This window comes from Silene latifolia, chromosome 11 (genome assembly GCF_048544455.1).
Source record: "Silene latifolia isolate original U9 population chromosome 11, ASM4854445v1, whole genome shotgun sequence".
NCBI classification, from domain to species: domain Eukaryota; kingdom Viridiplantae; phylum Streptophyta; class Magnoliopsida; order Caryophyllales; family Caryophyllaceae; genus Silene; species Silene latifolia.
Genome location: NC_133536.1, coordinates 68383973 through 68404801, shown reverse-complemented (window position 1 = coordinate 68404801; position 20829 = coordinate 68383973). Strand labels below are relative to the sequence as shown.

The 20829-nt window shown below is 39.1% G+C and overlaps 2 protein-coding genes and 1 long non-coding RNA gene across 3 annotated transcripts; 1 reads left to right on the top strand and 2 right to left on the bottom strand.

Annotated features, from left to right (window-relative positions):
• The first annotated feature begins 516 nt into the window (after positions 1–516).
• Positions 517–9038, top strand: LOC141611726 (ARF guanine-nucleotide exchange factor GNOM-like). Its single transcript, XM_074430335.1, has 3 exons — positions 517–921; positions 3591–4378; positions 5101–9038. Exons 2-3 carry the CDS (start codon positions 3656–3658, stop codon positions 8725–8727), a joined length of 4350 nt encoding a protein of 1449 aa, XP_074286436.1. The 5' UTR covers positions 517–921; positions 3591–3655; the 3' UTR covers positions 8728–9038.
• A 3909-nt stretch (positions 9039–12947) lies between these two features.
• LOC141614913 (uncharacterized) lies at positions 12948–13858 on the bottom strand. Its single transcript, XR_012529460.1, has 4 exons — positions 13783–13858; positions 13548–13674; positions 13329–13458; positions 12948–13221 (listed from the first exon to the last, which is right to left on the bottom strand). It is a non-coding gene; the product is annotated as an uncharacterized LOC141614913 (long non-coding RNA).
• A 5887-nt stretch (positions 13859–19745) lies between these two features.
• On the bottom strand, positions 19746–20363 carry LOC141613516 (uncharacterized). Its single transcript, XM_074432255.1, has one exon. It carries the CDS (start codon positions 20361–20363, stop codon positions 19746–19748), a length of 618 nt encoding a protein of 205 aa, XP_074288356.1.
• Positions 20364–20829: the final 466 nt, after the last annotated feature.

Sequence of the window (20829 nt, the reverse complement as noted above, 5' to 3'; positions counted from 1 at the left end):
AGGCGCAACAATTAAGCCGATGAAGTGGGTAATTTCGGCAGGCATATGACGGTGAAAAGAACGGCTGAAGGGGATAATAAGGTTATACCATGGTGTGAAGGTGGGAGTATGGCGGTGGTTGATGTGGAATAGCGTTCGTCGGTTGAGGAAATGAGCGGAAGACAGTGGGGTAATCATTGACGGCTTCAAGAGTCATGGCGAGGATCGTTGTCGGTTTGAAGAGTATGATGAGAGACGGGGTGATTAATGTCAGTTTCATAAGTATGATGATGAGGGAAGGGGTGATTGGGATCAATGTCTGCGTGGCAAAGAGTTATGTTGTTGACATTTGCTTGAAATGTGTTGCGTGGCTTTTTTTCATCCTACTGGGTTTGTCTATGTGGCGTTAATTAGTCATTTTATGGTAGCTTTTTAATAATATTTTATAGATGTATTTTAAATTTAAACTCGTGGTTACATTATATGATCTCTAAAAGTTTTCAATTAAAAAGTATTCGTAAGAATGAGCCGTAAAATGTCAAATCTCGAGAATAACCTAATAATTTACCGAAAAAGAAAGGAGACGTCTCTTAGTAGCGATTTGTGAGTTGTGAACAGTGAGCATATTCCCAAATCTTAAACTCTACAGTGTAAGAAGGTAGTTTTCTCAACCCATAAAACCCACCAAATCAATCGACATCTCTTGACTCGATTCATCTCAATTTTCGATTAATTCCCAAAATTGAATTTTACCCTCTTTCCATATCATCCTTAATTTAATTATTTACAAAGAAAATCGTATGCCCATTTCGATCTCCAGGCAGTTTTCCACAGTATAACCCAGATGCCCATTTCTCTGATCTGCCATTTCAGCACTCTAATTTCTGGGTTTTATGCTTTGGATACATACATCAAGCTCATATTTTCATTTCTTTAGCAATGGTATAATTCTCTACTTGCTGTAATTTATTTATTTTAATTGTGTTTACCTGCGCTACATTATTGTTTACTGTTGTTAATTGGTCTACCATAGTGATAATCAGTGTTTAGGAACTTGATTGTTAGATGTGTACGAAAACAAGGGATAATAAGTGATCAAGAAGATTTTGATCATTGCATCAATGTTTGTAAAGAAATGACTCTAGATTGTTGTTATGTTGCAAGATACGGAGTAGTTAATGATTGAGTGATCGCGTGAAAAAAGCCCATTGAGGAGGAATGTTTATAAAGGATTTCAAACAATGGCATGATTTGAGGAGGGTGAAAAACAATGTTTTGTTGGCGGTTTTATGGTCCCTCTGTCCCATGTGGTTCTTTTCGTTTTCTCTCTACTTGTGAGGGTAATTTTGAAGAAATGTAAAGAACCATGGAGGGTAATTTTTCAAGAAACGTAAATGGTCCATTCGTTTATATTATTTGGTTGTCGAAGGATGATGAAAAATGGCAACTTTAGACTTACAAGTTCCGAGTTCCAACTCTCTGAAATTGACTTCCTGTAGCACTGCCACTGTTCATCGAAGTTAGGGTTTGATAATGGAATCTCTAATAAGTTGGAAAAAAATTCACAACCCTATCTGATTATTAGTCAACTTAATTTGCTGTTGAAGCTGATAATTATGGAAGTCAAAGTTTCACGTCGTGCTGGAATGTGGTAGTATCTTGACACCATGTAAGAGTTAAGTGTTGAATTAATGTAGATCTTTGCGTCCAGCCTTGGGAGAGGTTGCTTATGCCTCTATAACTTACCTTACCACACCACTAGGGATGTCCTTGAGGCATGACGAAGGCAGATATAGGTGTCCCCAAGTCATGAACTAAAATCCATACCCATACTCACTCCATAACTGACCGTGGGTAAGTTCTTCGAAAAGTATACATGCCCCTATGTATGAAAATTCAAATGCATACCCATCCCATTTGCTTGGTTCCCATCTACTCCACAACTTTATCCTTATTCTGCTTAGTATGAAACTAATGAATATAATTGAGTAATTTGAGGCGGAGGGACTAGTAATTATAATAATAATAATAATAATGAATATATTAATAATTGGTAGGTAGGTGGGTTATGGGTATGAAGCGCCGAAGCGGGTACAATGCAAAATCCCCCCTCGCGCCACCACCTACGATGTTTAATTATCGTTTCCACTAAACCACGCACCGACGTATTATTTATATCCGCTCCAACCGGTGCGAGTGCGGTGTGTCACCCACTTTTACCCATTCTGTGTGTGGGCTTTGTTGGCGGTTTTGTGGTCCCTCTGTCCCATGAGGTTCTTTATGTTCTCTCTTTACTTGTGAGGGTATTTTTGAAGAAATGTAAAGAATGGAGGGTAATTTTTCAAGAAACGTAAATGGTCCATTCGTTTATATTATTTGATTGTCGAAGGATGATGAAAAATGGCAACATTAGACTTACAAGTTCCGAGTTCCAACTCTCTGAAATTGACTTCCTGTAGGAAGCGCCACTGTTCATCGAGAGCTAGGGTTCGATAATGGAATCTCCAATGAGTTGGAAAAAGTTCACAACCTATCTGATTATTAGTCAACTTAATTTGCTGTTGAAGCTGATAATTTATGGAAGTCAAAGTTTCACGTCGTGCTTGAATGTGGTAGTATCTTGACACCGTTTTAGAGTTAAGTGTTGAATTAATGTAGATCTGTTCGTCCAGCCTTGGGACAGGGTGCTTAGGCCTCTATAACTTACCAGTTACCACACCACTAGGGATGTCCTTGAGGCATGGCGGGGGCAGATATAGGCGTCCCCACACCTATAGTCATGAACCAAAATCCATACCCATACTCACCCCATAACTGACCGTGGGTAAGTGCTTCGAAAAGTATACACACCCCTATTTATGAAAATTTAAATGCATATCCATCCCATTTGCTTGGTTACCATCTACTCCACAACTTTATCCATATTCTGCTTAGTATGAAACTAATGTATAGAATTGAGTAATGAAAAGTAGAAAGAAGTGACCCTAAAAAAAAGTAGAAAGAAGTGGGACAAAGTAGGACAGTTGGAATATAATTTTAGGTGGAGGGACTAGTAATTATAATAATAATAGTAATAATGAATATGTTAATAATTGGTAGGTAGGTGGGTTATGGGTATGAATCGCCGAAGCGGGTACAATGCAAAATCCACCCTCGCACCACCACTTACAATGTTTAATCATCGTTTCCACTCCACCACCCACCGACGTATTATTTATATCCGCTCCAACCAGTGTGAGTGCGGTGTGTCACCCACTTTTACCCATTCTGTGTGCGGGCTTGCCTCTGCTCCAGCTCTTGTTGACTTCATTCTGATCATAAATTTTTTTGGTGAACGATTCAAAATGTTTGATACTCCGAGAGTCGTACTCTATATAAATTTTGGTTTTGTACCTTAATCCTTTTTCTACCATCAAAGCAACTATTTTTGCAAAATACACCCATGAGTTTGCTGATTGAAGATTCTAATGTAATACCATTTGTCTTTTTTTTTTTCTTTTTTTTGAAAATCTTCCAATTGGTTTTGGACTTGCTTGTAAATATTTTGGAACTGTATAAGTTCGATTATTGGCTTTGCCACTAATCAATATTTGTTTGGTCCCCATTTACAGCGAGGGTAGTTATGATTTTGCTCGATTGTTCCATCTGAAGCCTACAACATCTCACTCCAAGGTGCATGGTGGAGACTGGAGTAATTATGCATTACCTAGAGATGCAACCTGCCATTGATGGCACTTCTAATAATTCTTCTCTGGCATGCATCATCAACGCAGAAATAGGTGCTGTTTTGGCAGTAATGAGGAGGAATGTCAGATGGGGCAATCGTTTTATTTCAGCCGATGATCAATTCGAGCACTCTCTAATTCAGTCTTTGAAATCGTTAAGAAAGAAAATCTTCTCATGGCACTCTCAGTGGCATAGCATCAACCCTGTCTTGTATCTCCAACCATTTCTCGACGTCATTCGATCAGAAGAAACTGGAGCTCCGATTACAAGTGTTGCTTTGTCCTCTGTGTATAAGATCTTAACTATTGATTGCTTTAGCGTCAACACTATTAATATTCAAGATGCAATGCATCTGATAGTTGATTCAGTGACAAGCTGTCATTTTGAGGTTACAGATCCAGCTTCAGAAGAAGTGGTATTGATGAAGATAGTTCAGGTTCTCCTAGCTTGTGTGAAAAGTAAAGCTTCAACCGTGCTGACTAACCAGCATGTTTGCACTATTGTGGACACATGTTTCCGGGTTGTTCAGCAAACAGGGACAAAAGGTGAGCTGTTGCAACGTATAGCTCGTCATTCAATGCATGAACTCGTCCGCACAATTTTTTCACGTCTTCCTGAGTTCGATAGTACATATAGCGAGTTGGGTAGTGAAGGCTGCTTCATTGATCACGAGGTATTTGCCATATCTTCTATTGCTCAAATCTTTTGGGGGTTTTCCCTAGGAATTTCCGAAGGTGTCGAATTTATCTATACTGAAACATCTCATTTTCTGGAAGATACTTGTTAATTTTATTGCTTGATAAAGTATTTATGTGTTGATATACTTGTTAATTTGATTATGTTGACCGCAATACACCCAGAGGATGCCGCTCGTCAAAAATCAGAACCATGGTAGAGCAAACCTTGATGTCCTGAAGCTGTTTCATTATTCTCTTGTCTACCTTCACTATGGTTGACTTTTTTTATTTGTTTCGAATGTGTGTGAAGTTGTGAAGTATGGGTCATTGGGTCTGCAGATGATGGCATTCTTATTGTGCTGTTTGTCATCTGTAAAAGCATTACAAATTACATCAGCGACAATAACAAATTACCACATTGTCTCAAAAGGCTCTCGCCTATGACGATTTAGGTGGTTAGATGTGTGCAGACTTTTGTCTGAGTTGAGGATATGAAATATCAGAGAATATTTCTGGATGACACCTGATGGAGTCATGGAGATAGGCCGAAAATTGATTTGATCAGATTCTATTGATGGGTGGACTAGTTAGTATTGTTGATTAGATGGGTCTTATGGAGGACCATAATTGAATTATTTATGTACTTGCTACATTTGTCAATTGTCCATAGTAAGTGGCCATGAATGTCAATTTTGCTCAAACCTTTTTCCTTCCGCAGATTCAGAAGCCAAATGGTAACCCCAGTTCCGTGGCTCCACAATCTGTTTCTGAAGATCTCACCCCACAAAATGTCGAGCCGTCTTCATTAGATAGTACTTCTACTTCTGCTCCCGTGGTCAAGAGTGTAAGCCCTGAAACTGAAATTGTTGATACTGTCCAAAGTGATCCACACCTCATGAAGCAGCCATTTGGCATCCCTTGTGTAGTTGAGATCCTCCAGTTCTTGTGTTCTTTGTTAAATGTTACCGAGCACACAGGAATGGGTCCAAAATCCAATACTGTTGCTTTCGATGAAGATGTACCCCTGTTTGCCTTAGGCCTAATAAGTTCCGCCATTGAACTAGGTGGTTCCTCATTCCACAAGCACTCAAAATTACTAAAGTTGATACAAGATGATCTGTTTTGGAATCTAATGCAATTTGGTCTGTCTATGAGTCCTCTCATTCTTTCCATGGTTTATAGCATTGTTCTTAGTCTATATATTCACTTGCGTACTAAGCTGAAACTACAGTTGGAGGCATTCTTTTCTTCTGTGATTTTGAGGCTTGCTGAGAGCAAATATGGGGCTTCTTATCAGCAGCAAGAAGTTGCAATGGAGGCTCTTGTTGACTTTTGTAGACAGAAAACATTTATGAATGAGTTGTATGCTAACTTTGATTGTGATCTCACCTCGAGAAATATATTTGAAGATCTGATTAATTTGTTATCAAGGAGTGCATTTCCGGTTAACAGTCCACTTTCTACCTTGCATATTCTTGCTTTGGAGGGCTTGATTGCAGTAATCGAGGGAATGGCTGAGAGAATAGGGAGTGGGCCCTTTATGCCAGACAACTCTATTTTCAAGCTTGAGGTGTATAAACCATTTTGGTTCTTTAAGCCTGAGAATTATGAGCAACCCAGCTATTGGGTTCCTTTTGTTCGCCAGACGAAATACATCAAACAACGTTTAATGATTGCTGCTGATCACTTCAATCAGGGCACAAAGAAAGGGTTGGAGTTTCTTCAAGAGACACACTTATTGCCGGAGAAACTTGATGCTCAAAGTGTGGCTTGCTTTCTGAGGTGTACAGCTGGGTTAGATAAGAACCTTATAGGAGATTACCTAGGAAATCATGATGAGTTTTGTGTCCAAGTTCTCTATGAATTTGCCCGGACTTTTGATTTTGAGGGTATGAATTTGGATATTGCATTGCGGATCTTTTTGGAAACGTTCAAACTTCCAGGAGAGTCACAAAAGATACATAGAGTGCTTGAGGCTTTCTCAGAGAGATACTATGAGCAGTCACCGGACATATTAGCTGACAAGGATGCAGCACTTGTGCTGTCTTATTCACTAATTATGCTGAACACCGATCAACACAACACGCAAGTGAAAAAGAAGATGAAAGAAGAGGATTTTGTTCGGAATAATCGGCGGATCAATGGTGGCAATGATCTCCCTCGGGAATACCTATCCGAGTTATACCACTCTATCTGCAAGAATGAAATACGTATGACTCCTGAACAGGGTTCGGGTTTCCCGGAGATGAGTCATAGCCGTTGGATTAATCTGATTCAAAGATCCAGAGTTACTTCTCCATATATTCTAACAGCCAACAAGCCGTATCTTGATAGGGAAATGTATGGTATAATAGCAGGTCCCACTATTGCTGCCATCTCTGTTGTATTTGATCATGCCGAGGATGAGGCTGTTTACCGATTGTGCATTGATGGCTATTTAGCTGCTGCGAAGATTGCGGCCTCCTTTCATCTTGAATCTGTTCTTAATGATATGGTCATCTCTCTTTGCAAGTTCACAACTCTTCTGAACCCATCTTATCTTGAAGAGTTTCTTTTCACCTATAGTAGTGACACAAAGGCTAAGATGGCAACCACAGCCGTGTTCAGTATTGCAAATATATACGGCGATTATATCCGTTCAGGCTGGCAAAACTTACTCGACTGTATTTTACAATTTTATGAGTTTGGCTTTCTTCGGTCGGGGTTTCTCTATGATGCTTCAGATGACCCGGCTGTCCCTGGAAAGCCTTTTGCAAATACATTATCTTCACCTCACTTATCAACAACTGTTATCAACTCCAAGAAATCCTCGGGTTTTATGGGCCGCTTTAGTCAACTGTTGTCCTTTGACTCAGAGGAGCCTAGATCACAGCCAACTGAAGAAGAACTTGCTGCTCAGCAAGAAATCCTTGAGACTATCCAGAAGTGCCAGATCAGCAATATTTTTACTGAGAGTAAATTTTTGCAGGCTGATTCATTGATGGACCTTGTACGTGCAATCATGGCCGCAGGTCAAATACAGAAAGAGGGTGGCTATCTTTTAAATGAAGTTAGTGCTGCCTTCTGTCTTGAATTACTGATTGCAATTACTCTGAACAATCGAGATAGAATATCATTTTTGTGGCAGGCGGTATATGGGCACATATCTAATATTGTTCAATCAACTAGTATGCCATGTACTTTGATTGAAAAGGCAGTTTTCGGGCTTCTCCGAATTTGCCAGCGGTTACTTCCTTACAAAGAGAACCTAGTTGACGAACTTTTAAGTTCGCTTCAACTAGTTTTGAAGCTTGATGCTCGAGTTGCTGATGCGTACTGTGAGCAGATCACACAAGAAGTTGGGCAATTAGTGAAAACGAATGCGGGTCATATAAGATCACAAATGGGTTGGCGGGTTGTTTTGTCTCTGCTTGCCATCACAGCTCGGCATCCCGAGGCTTCTGAAGCTGGATTCAATGCAGTCTCATACATAATGAGTGATGGGGCCCACCTGTTGCCTTCAAACTTCGTACTTTGTATTGAAGCTGCAAGGCAATTTGCCGACTCTCGTGTTGGTGAAGTAAAGCGATCCATTCATGCATTGGATCTCATGTCGGGATCAGTCACCTCTTTGGGCCGGTGGGCATCAGAAACCCGTGAAGGTATTACCGAGGAGGACGCGGTCATGCTGTCAAAAGATATTGGGGAAATGTGGCTAAGGCTGGTTCAAGCATTGCACAAAATGTGTTTGGATAATCGAGAAGAGGTCCGAGCTCACGCCCTTTTATCATTTCAGAAGTGCTTGAGTGCAGTCCAAGAAATCCATCTCTCACAGCAGTTATGGTTACAGTGCTTTGACCTGGTCATATTTCCAATGCTAGACACCTTTCTTGAAATTGCTCAAGGAAACTCTTCAAAGATGTACCGAAATATAGAAGCCACACTCGTGATTGTGATGAAACTCCTATCTAAAGTGTTTTTACTCTCTATCAATGAAATTATGAAGTCAGCAACATTCCGAGACCTGTGGATTGCAGTAATAAGAAGGATGGAAAATTATACGACGGTTAAAATCAGAGGCAGAAGAAGTGAGACACTCCAGGAGCTCGTTCCTGAGCTTCTCAAGAATTCATTGCTTGTAATGAAAGCAGCTGGAGTTCTTGTGCCTCGGAGTGATTCCAGTGGAGATAGTTTATGGGAACTAACATGGTCTCGGGTCAATAAAATTTCGCCTTCATTACAATCAGAAGTGTTCACCGATGCTGAATTGGATAAAAGGCAGCATGGTCAACTCAAGGAAGACGGAATTCAATCATCGGCCCAAGCTGGTTCGGCCCCAAATGAAACTGTCGCTTCAGAATGTTAAAACGTGGATTTGACATGATCATTTTTGATGGTACTTCTTTGTCTTGCCGAGTTCATTACAACCTTAGTCTCAGATGATGGTGCTCAAAGAGTTGATCTCTTAGTACTTCATTTGCAAGGAGACTGCCCTAGGCTGGAATGAACCACATTGCTTGAACCATAGGGTTTGTAGGCGGTGATCTCAAACAAGCTCTAGCAACTTTGCAGGTTTGAGCCATAGGTATTATCTTTCCGATCATCCTTAAAAAACATTTTTTTTACATTTACCATGTAGAATATATACCAGCCTTGAAGAGTTGTTTGGGGATTTAATGGCGGCTTCCTTATCTGTGTTCTCGGCTCATTCTTAGTTTTCTTCTCAAGTAGCAAGATATCCTAAATTTTTGCTGTTTTATACCCGTATTGTTTTTGCTATAAAATTCACCGTTCCTGTTGTCGCACAAGTCGAAATGCACGTTTCCCCCTTTTTCCCACGCGCTGTGTCATTTTAGAGTTTTGATCATGGTATTAAACTAGGTTGCGACCACTAAGATGATTTTGAGCGTTAATACGACTGGATTTTGAGGCGGTATTAGATGCTATTACAAATTGACTGAGATAAGGGCCACGACAAATGCTTTTCGACTTTGCCGTGGTATATAGATGTTTTGAGTAGTTATAGATAATTGTTCTTAGGCTGAGAAAATTTGAGTTTTTTACAGGGACATTATTTTATATAAAATTAGCGAAAGATACCACAAAATTATTGAAGAACCATTCTTTTGTACTCCCTTATTTGTTTTTCGTGCCCGTTTTATTGTTGATTGTGGTTTAAAGTGATTTTTTAATTGTGTACCTATTTTCAGATTTTTTGTATCCATTTTATGGTTAACCTTAGTGCATACTAGCACATGTTTTATTACTTGCGGTACCATTTTTTGTTTAAATTGTACATGTTTTATTACTTGCTGTACCATTTTTAGTTTAAATTGTAAATGGTCTCGGAATAAATTTATTCTGAAACCGTCTCTCAACAGAGTTAAGAATTGACCCCAACGGCGGTGAACGGGTAATGATTTAAGGGAAACTTAAAAAAAGTTAGAAAATTTTAACTAAAAACTTTCTAATTTCCGACGGCAAGCGGGGGCGAGGCCCCCCTCTAGCCCCCTAATTCCACCAGTAAGGCGCGACTTTCATGTACTACTATGACGGGCTCACGTAATGTTCTAACCAAATAATCACCCCCAGTTATATACTCCCTCCGTCCCGGTCATTTGTTGTCCTTTGGTTTTGGCACAAAGACCAAGGAAAGAGGAGGAGGCGAATTACTAAATGACAAGTGGATCAAATTGACTGTGAATGATCAAATTGCTCATCAAGTTCATTCTTAAAATAGAAAGGACAATAATTGACCGAGACACCTCAAAATGGAAATGGACAACAAATAACCGGGAAAGGGAGTATATTTTAATATGTAAACGTCGCACATTAGAGGGGCAATTTCCACGATCTATGGTCTTTATTTGAAAGTTGATCTTCTTGTTAGTTGAGTACGTAGGTGATTGGACTAAGTTCATGGTGTTATGATTTTAATATAAGGTTTTTTCATCATTATATTCCAAGTCTCCCTTGTGACGGACATATTTGTCACAAGTTTACGACGGGCCAAATACTACCTATATGAGTAGATAAGACAAACTAGAATGCTACTTCCTAGACACTTTGTTTTTTTCTTATCTCTCTAACCGGGTAGTATTTGACTTGTCGCAACCTCGCGACGGACGTCACAAATGAATTTTTTTTTGACAGTAGGAGAAAAATAACTTATAATGTCCCAGACGTTACAGGTAAGCTATTCGATTTAGTAGCATAGAAATTACATACAACTTATTTATTATTTTTTTTTTTTGCAAAAAGTTGTCATTTCATTTCAATAGAAAAGAAATTACAATTGCAAAACAAGCACACTAGCAAACAAACAGGATACTATCCTGCTAACTATAGCCTGAAATAGGCCAAAGTCAATTAAGTACACATAAGTTTCCTATGATCTTTGGCTGATCCTTAGCTTTGATTTTCATGAACATCCGAATGGCCACCAAGTACTGAATTCTCCTTTCGACAGTGGTAATGCTGTCCATTTTGTTATTGAAGATCCTATTATTACGTTTTCTCCAAATCTGGTGCCTGTGGCAGCAAGGGAGACTTGAAACCAGATGGTTTTCCAATGGTGCTTACCTCCTATCCTGTGTATGCACTCCAATTCAGTGACAAGTTCTGTGTGAGGTCTTTGAATCCCCATCCAGGATAGAATGAAATTCCAAATAACTAGAAGAAAAAGGACAATTGAAGAACAAGTGAGGATAGGATTCCTCATGTGCAACACACAAAGAGCACTATTTTTTTTTTTTTGATAAATCCGACCTACAGAGAGTAGAGCCGAGGAACAAAAACCACAAAATAGTACAAACAAACTGTTAAACACCAAAGAAACGAAAAGAACAAGTATTAAACTCTAATTTGCCTCCTCTTCTCCTTCTAAGTGCGGATGACTTTCCAATTGCAAATCCAATCCTCAACGGAATATGGCAGTCTCTCCTTCCAGGCCTTACTCCAAAAACCAACTCTCAGGATGATCTTCTCCTTCATATGCGGCCAGTCAGGGGTTTTTTGTTCAAAAATAATCGTGTTCCTCAATTCCCAAAGACTAGTAACGACCGCAATGAAAAAAGCGTCCCAAACTTTTCTCTCAAAACCTTTCAGGTGCGAGTTATTCCAAACTAAAAATGCCTCATCAATTTCCAAAGGCCAAACCCAGTCCAACCCCCAATCTGCACAAACCTCATTCCAGAGTTCCCACGAGAACTTACAATGGAGGAAAACATGGTTAATTGTTTCCAGGCACGTCCCACAAAATACACAAGTTACCTCGGCCGCACTCACACTACAAAAAGAATTAAAACAGGCGACTGATTTTGGCGACTGAAATCAGTCGCCAAAATCAATTTGGCGACTGAAATCAGTCGCCAAACGTCAGTCGCGGACCTTAGTCGCCTTTTCTAGCTTTGGCGACTAAAGTCGGTCGCCAAATTTGGCGACTGCCAAATCAGTCGCCAAATACCAAAAATGGCGACTGATTGGGTAGTCGCCAAATTGGCGACTGATTAAAGGTAGTCGCCAATTTGGCGACTGAATAGCAGTCGCCAAATGCCAACTCAGTCGCCTTTTTTGGGTGACGTAGCCAGTTTGGCTGACCAAATTTGGCGACTGAATTGGGATTTAGCGACTGCAATTCAGTCGCCAAATTGGCGACTACCTTTAATCAGTCGCCAATTTGGCGACTGAATTGCAGTCGCCAAATCACAAATCAGTCGCCAAAACCACTGTATGTTTTGGTGGTTTTTTTCGTTTTCATTGCTAGCCAAAAATTTACAACCTGCATACAAACCGATGTTCTACAACACCATACATCCCATTTCAACACACACAACACCATACATTTCAACCCAACACCTCCCAATTTCTCAAACTTCATTTCATATATTGAAAATGAAAGTTTTACAAGCTAAGCTATTCTAAATGTTCAAGTCTAAATGTTCAAGTCTTACAAGCTAAGCTAACCTCCCAATCATCTTACTTGGAAGCCAACACCGGCTCCACTCCCCCCATGTGGACCATGCGGATCATTTGGATCGTAGTTGGGTCCAGTCCGGTTACAACCTTGCCACCAAGTCTCAAACATTGCCATTCTTTCCTTCATTTGGCGCAATTCTTCATCACGTTTGGCATCACGTTCATCACGCTCTCTTATTTGACCTTGAAGTTGATTAATAATTCCCGGTTGATACGTGTTCTTGGGAATTGTTGAAGTCGATCTCCTACGCTTTTTCTCATAGAAAGCCGGTGTTGAACTTCCGGTACCATACACGTGCCCTTTCTTGAAGCCATCCACCAACTTATACCATATGTCATTATCCTGAGGAGTTTACGGATTGGCGGCTTTTTCTTGTTCAAATGCTTCCTACAATATTAAACAAATGGTTGTAAGTTAATATGGTAACCACCTTATATACGACATTTTAACAGAGAGTAAATTAACAAAAATTAAGTGTTACGGAAACTTACATATAATTGCTTGTCTTTTGGCTTAGTCCAAGTTCTAACCCCTTTGTGGTCAACCCGGAATGCGTGTCCGAAAAACAGCTTGATTAAACCGTCGCAATCGGGCCGTGACTTCTTCTTTCCTCTCTGAATGAAAAAAAAAACATACATGTTAGAAAATCAACAAAAAATCTAACATAAAATAAACATGTTGCATTGAAAACAAAAAAAAAGTGTGAAATAATAGACAAACTTACCCCCAACATACGATTCCAGAACGATCGTGAACCCGCGTAATGAGTAGGCTCGTTCACGGCGTCTTCCTTTCCTCCTCTTTTGTTGAGGGATGCTTGCTTAGACTTCTTCTGAAAAGCGGGAGTTTTGGTATGCTTTATTAAGCCTTCATACTTGTCACCTGCAATTACACATATGAAATCATAACTAATAAGTTACTGATATTATTTATAATATAAGAGAGTATATACTAATTAATACAAATAACAAAACAAGTTAATTAAATACCTTTCATGTGGTCTGGTTCCTTTGGGCGCCTAACTACCTTCCAAATCACGTCCCGATATCGTCGAGTACCGACTTCCTCGTACCTGATACGGACATTCCGTTCTTGAGACGGTGACCAAGCAAATGCTTGCTACAAAAAAAAAGCGACAAAATTTCATATTAGTATTTATAAAAGTATAACCTTGGTTATTAAAACAAAGAATTACGGAAAATATATACCCGAAAGTTATTGAACCACGCATCTCTTTGTGCATGAGAAGCTTGTGTCCACGATGTAGGAATTGGACCCACGAAATTAGTCTTCGTGCTTTTCGTGACACCTCGTACCACGCAATCGTCCATAAACCTGCATTTATTTTGAACATGTAAAATTACAAACAATTATTATTTTAAAAAAAAAAAAAAAAAAAAAAAAAAAAAAAAAAATAGTAGACTAATAAAGAATAAAACTTACCATAATCCCGCCGGCTCAAGAATCATCTTATGATCCGAAGTGTACCGTATCGGCACCCGTGGTGGCTCGTCGGTACCGTCGCCTCCTCACCGTCACCGTCTGCATGCGCATCGGATCCTCCTGCACAAACTCCTCCTCCTGCTCCGGACGCGTACTCTGTCCTCCTCCTCCCGAGCCGCCTCCACGCTTCCTACCTCGACTGCTCCAAATCATCTGCGATAATACAAATAAAAATTAACACAAATAATGATAAATGAAAATTATACAGACTTCTAAATTTTAATAATTTACTCTTGAGGAATACAAAATTATACCAATTTAATCATCTTCATCTTCAAACCCCTCGTCCTCATCCTCATCCTCTTCCTCATCGTCATCATCATCATCATAATCATCTTCATCTCCAAACCCCTCGTCCTTCCTCCTTTTCTCCTCCTCCCTTCTCCTCCTCACCTCATCTTCCCCCCTCCTCTCCTCCTCTTCTTCCCTTCTCTCCTCCTCCTCCTCCGCCTCATCCTCCCCGTGAGTCTCTCTTCCACATCATAAAATTCTTCCTCTTCCATGTCTTCACCATCTTTATTCTCATGCTCATAGTTGATTTCATCGGGTGGAGACAAAAGCGTTTCATTTGAAACGTTTTCTTCTTGGAAAAAAGTTGTATCAACTTGTGACCGTGCCTTTGTCTACTTCATCCGGTTTCTCAACATTCAAGTTTTTTGCTTTGGTTTCTATATGTTTTTCAAAGTAAAGAGAACAAAAGTTTGCAATCTCTTCCGTTAAATAAGCATTGCATATAGAACCTTCCACCCTAGCTTTATTACCAATTTTTTTCTTCAAATGATTAAGAAACCTATAAAAGTTAATGATGAGTTTTATTAATAATAAAGTTAACATATAATAAATAGATTAGTTATTATTATTAATTTTAATTTAAAAGTAGCTAGATTATCTTAATTACCTTTCAAATGGATACATCCACCTATATTGGACGGGTCCCCCAACTTTGGCTTCATATGGCAAATGAACCGATAGATGCTCCATGGAGTTAAAAAATGCAGGAGGAAAGATCATTTCAAGCTTACACAATATCTGTGGTATTTGCTCTTCCAGACGAATCATGTCATCAACACATATTGAAGAGGCACATAAATCTCGGAAGAATTGACTAATCTCAACAACTGCATTCCAAACGTTTGTCGGCACGAGGTGTTTCAAAGCAACGGGTAATAATCGCTCCATGAATACATGACAATCATGACTTTTCAAGCCTTGCAACTTCAACTTCTTAAGATCAACACATCGACTAAAATCTGATGCATACCCATCAGGAAACTTCAAATTTTGTAACCACTCACACAATACTTTTCTCTTAGCTTTGTCGAGAGTGAAAATGGATGTTGGCTTAGACCCGTCGCCGCGAATGTGTAATTTGGGACGATGACAAAATTTCTGCAAATCTTTTCTAGAAGCAATGCTATCACATTTTTCACCTTCTACATCCATGATCATGTCAATTAGTTGCTCAAAGAAATTCTTTTCTATGTGCATTACATCCAAATTATATCTTATCAACATTGTCTTCCAATAAGGAAGGTCCCAAAGAATACTTCTTTTAAACCAACCGTTTTTCTGCTTTTTCAATTCTTTAAATTCTTCCTCGGTACCATCAATAGGGGATGGTAAATCACATACCGTCTTCCATATCTCATCCCCAGGCACTCGTTTCGGAGGGGCATCAAGCACCTCTTTACCTTTTGTGAAAGCTTTCTTGTTCTTCCTATGTGGATTTCCCTCTCGTAAGAAGCATCTATGACAATCAAACCAGCTTATTTTCTTGCTATTGGGAAGCCAAAATGCTTTACTTTCCTCCATGCAACAAGGACATGCTTTTTGTCCTTGTGTAGTCCACCCAGATAGCATACCATAGGCGGGAAAATCATTTATTGTCCACAAAAGGGAAGCTTTAAGTTGAAAATTTTGTTTTTTAGACACATCATAAGTTTCCACCCCAACTTCCCACAAATATTTCAACTCCTCCACCAATGGTTGTAAATAAACATCCAAATTACGTTTCGGGCTTTTTGGTCCGGAACAATAAGTGACAAGAAGATAAATGGTCTTTTCATACATAACCAAGGTGGTAAGTTGTATGGTGTGACCATAACGGGCCAACAAGAATACTTCCTCCCAAAATTACCGAAAGGATCAAATCCATCCGTACACAAGCCAAGTCGTACATTGCGGGGTTCCTTGGCAAAATCAGGGATACATCCGATCAAATCGTTTCCATTCTTCCCCATCACTAGGATGACTCATCTTCCCCAGAGCACGTGGGTTTTCTTTGTGCCATCTCATTTGTTCGGCAATGTTTTTGGTGGCATAGATTCTTTGAAGTCTTGGTGCGAGAGGAAAGTAAAACAATTGGTTACATGCTATTGGTTTCTTACTCTTTTTGGCCCTCTTACTACCGTTGCCTTTTTTCAACACCAAAACCGTATCTCCTTCACTTGTCTCATATCTATCCGCCCCACAATCTTTACATTTGTCAAGCAAAGCATCATCTTTCCAAAATAGCATACATCCTTCAGACATGCATCAATCTTTTCATGCGGTAATCAAGACCTTTAACTACTTTTTTGGTAGTATAGAAACTTCGGGTCATGATATTATCATCGGGGAAAGATTCCTCAAGGAACGAGGCAATGCCATCAACAGCAACAAATGGCATATTGAACTCACATTTCAAGGTAATTAGCCTAGAAGCGGCTTGTAACAATGTCATTCCGCTTCCTTCATACAAGGGTTTTTCTGAGGCTTTTAACATGTCAAGAAAGGCTTTTGCTTGTGGGTGTGGCGGTTGTTCTTCAGAAATAGTTGTATGGTCATCACTATTAAAAATAGTGGAATCCATAGCATCAACAACCATCTCTCTATATGGGTTCTCATCATTTTGTATTTGTTGGGTGTGAGTTTGTTCATGAATTGGAGAATATCCTTCTCCATGTGAAATCCAATTGTAATAATTTGGCTTAAACCCGTTTATAATGAGATGTTCTTCTACTACAATGTCAAGCTGGTATTTCAGGTTTTTGCATTTGGCACAAGGGCACCTAAGTTTTTTGTCTACCAAGTCATATTCATCTTGTTGTTTAGCAAATTCAATAAACTCGCTAACACCCTTTATAAATCTAGCGGTAGGACGTCTTTTCTTATTGCAATGGTCTAATCTTCCTTCATACATCCATGAACGTTCCAATCTCTTCATTTTAATCTAAAGAAGACCCCAAAGAAATTTAAACATTTTTAAATAATAACAATAATATTAAATACAAAATTTAAACATTATACTCCACATTATATAATAAACATATGAAAACAATATATAAATATTGTCAATAAGTAATCCATCTTCGAATGGGGTCCTTATCACTCCAACCTAAACCCGTCAATGTACGTTTCAAGTCACTAGCAAACACACTTGTAATTTATTAATGAGGAAAAAATTCGGCAAATTCCCTTGATTCTCCAAATACACATATACATGTATTCGGAGAACATTAAAGGGATCGCCACCAAACTCATTCCTCATTAATAAATCACAAGTACGTGTTTACTACCTAAATGACTTGAAACGTACAAAGACAGTCCCAAAATGGGGACTATTCAAGAATTACTCCTAATGAGTAATTCTTGAACGGGTACTAAGTCAACATCAAATCAAACAACAACACAATCAAGTACTAAATTAATTAAGTCAATCAATAGCCCAATTCAACCACATAGTAAAGGCTTCTATCCTAAAGTCCGTAACATAATTTGAACTAAAATTAGTAAATTTAAAAAGTAACTGGTAAGAGGAGGTTACCTAATCAAGTAAAAGCAAAAATGAAAAGAAAACAAGAAGCAACAACTACACGTGCGGTGGTGCCTAGCAAAACAGCATGTGACAACCCTGAAAAGAGAAAAGAAAAACAAAAATAACAAGGTTATTCTACCTCAATTCATCAATAACATGAATTATCAAACTAAATTTATCAAAATCAAGTCCTAAAGAAGGTTCTACTTAGCTAATAGATAATTTCTCTTAATCCAAAAGACGGTTCCACTTAGCTATTTCCATTAATGCAATAGACGGTTTCACTTAGCTTAATATTAATAATAATAAGGCGGTTTAATTAGTAATAATAATAATAATAATAATAATAATAATAATAATAATAATAATAATAATAATAACAATAATAATAATACTAATAATAATAATAATACTAATACCAATAATAATAACAATAATAATAATAATAATACTAATACTAATAATAATACTAATACTAATACTAATAATAATAATAATGAGACGGACCACCGCCACCCTTCCCCCACCGCCACCCTTCCCCCACCGACACCCACGGCCGACCAAACCCCCACCCATAACCCTAAACCTAAACACAAACCCCCTTAATCACTCCCTTTTAATTCAAACACAAATTAAACTAAATCTAACTACAAATTAATCTAACATACTAACTACAAATAAATCTAACAAACTAACCACAAATTAATCAAACTAACTACAAATTAATCTAACAAATTAAACTAATTAAACTGAAATTAAACAAAAAAAAACTAACCTAATTAAAGAGAGTGATGGAGGCAATGAGAACGGTGGTCACGGTGGTGGAAGTGGTGGTGTGGTTGTGTGGTTGTTGTCGTCGCCTTAATCGCCCGCTGCTTTCCTCTCTTCTTTTTTTTTTTTGTTTCGAAAGAGTAAAGCAGGAGAGAGGAGTTCCGTTTTTCTATAAAAAAATTTGGCGACTGAAAAGCCATTTGGCGACTGAATTTCAGTCGCCAAATTTGGCGACTACACATATATCAGTCGCCAAATTTTAAAACTCGGTCGCCAAATTGATTCCCTTTTTAAAAAATGACAGCCTGGTTTCTACTAAAAAAATTGGCGACTGAAATTCATTTTGGCGACTGAATTTCAGTCGCCAAATTGGCGACTACACATAAATCAGTCGCCAAATTTAAAATCTCGGTCGCCAAGTTTGATTCCCTTTTTAAAAAAGACAGTCGCCAAATTGGCGACTGATTTCAGTCGCCAATTTGAAAATCAGTCGCCAATTTGGCGACTAAATATATCAGTCGCCAAATTTCGGTCGCCTGTTTTAGTTTTTCTTGTAGTGTCAAAGCTTTCCACTTGAGTATCCTATCCTTTGTATTTAGTCTTTTCCACAGTATTGCCCACAACATTATTTCATACCGTGGGGGAGCGAGCCCTTTCCAGACATGACGGAACCAAGGCTTACTATTATCCTCCTTGTATTTCATATCATAAAAAGCTTTCATAAAAGAATTAGCAGTGAACGTACCCGATTTGTCAAGAGACCATATATACATATCAGCTTTGTCTCGTACTGGCGTGAAACCATCAATTAGTAGCCGGAGACTATCTGCTAGCTGCAACTCCCATTGAAATAGATTTCGTCTCCAATGCAAGTGCCACACCCACTCCTCACCCTGCCAGGACCCCATCTCCGATACCTTGCTCAATTTCTGAGTTGAAGCAGTGAACAACCTGGGAAACGAGTCTTTAAGTGTAACATCACCTATCCAAGGGTCATCCCAGAACTTCAGGCTACCACCATTACCAACCTTTACCTTCACACCTTGTTTTGTAATCTTCTCAATGTGTACATCCCAACCGTTAATACTGCAAACTGTCTTCCAAACCCCGTACTTAGCTTCTCTATCACCACTCCAAAAGACGCCCTCAGGGTTTAAATCATGAATTGAGCAAATAATTCTCTTCCATAACGAATGGTGTTCCTGGGAGAATCGCCACCACCATTTAAATAATAGACTCGCATTCTTTATTTCTAAATCACCAACACCAAGGCCCCCTAAACTCCGCGGTCTTTGAATAATGCTCCAACTTATCAGAGGGGCAGGCCGCCCATCATTCATATTTCCCCAAAGCTGGTAACAAACGCCTTATCTATTTGACTAGCAGACCGGCAATTAGACCATGTGAACTTCCGCTCAATAAGGGGCAAAACAATCAGCTCCATGTTACTAACCCAATTATCAAATTCCTCCATACCCGAAGTTATATGTTGCTGCCTTAGTCTTTCATCCGGGTTCAGAATTTCATTGAAATCTCCAAATAGTAGAGCAGGCCCATTACACTGCCTTTTAACCCCAATCAACTCTTCCAAAACTCTCCTCCTACTTTCAGTACTGCAAGGACAATACACAAGGATAATTGAAACTTGAGTCTCCAAATCACCAAAACTTCCAGATATCATAATCCATCTGTCCCCACACACTCCACTCACTCGCCTTAGACTATTGGCATCCCACATAAGTATAAGGCCACCACCTCTATCCTCAGACCTCACCTCCATAAACTCCACATTAGTGTTGCTCCACCAACTTCTAATACTCCTATCAACTGATGAGTTGTGCTTAGTTTCAACTAGACCGCAAACGTGCAATTGTTTTTCAGATACCACTTTCTTTATAGCTGTAGATTTTCCTCGACTCCTAATGCCCCTTATATTCCAAGCAACACACCTCATCTTAGAAACTTTTAATTTAATAGCTCCTCAATACTAAGTCTCCTACCCCCACCAAAACCCAGCAATACTCCTAACTCCCTTGTCTTTCGAGCTTCCAGCACTGGATCAGATTCATAGTCATCCTCAGACCACGACTCTATGCTATCAGTTGCATTCAGTTCCACATCATTAGTAATCTCATTTACTAAGCGCTGATTTCTGGCTCTTGACTTCCCCTGCTTTTTCCTTCCACCAGTATTATTGTATTTTATCAGTTGGTGGTTGTCTCTTCGTTTCTTGCCTTTATTTCTATTAATTTTCTGGAAGCCGGGGGGGCAGTCCTCTTCACTACTCAAGTTGACAAAAGAGTTTTCAATGTTTGCATTGGGTTTACAGTTAGCAATTAATTCTTTCTCCTCATTAATATCATACATTACATTACCAATATGGGTAGATGACTCTTCGGTTCCTGCACTACAATCCCTGG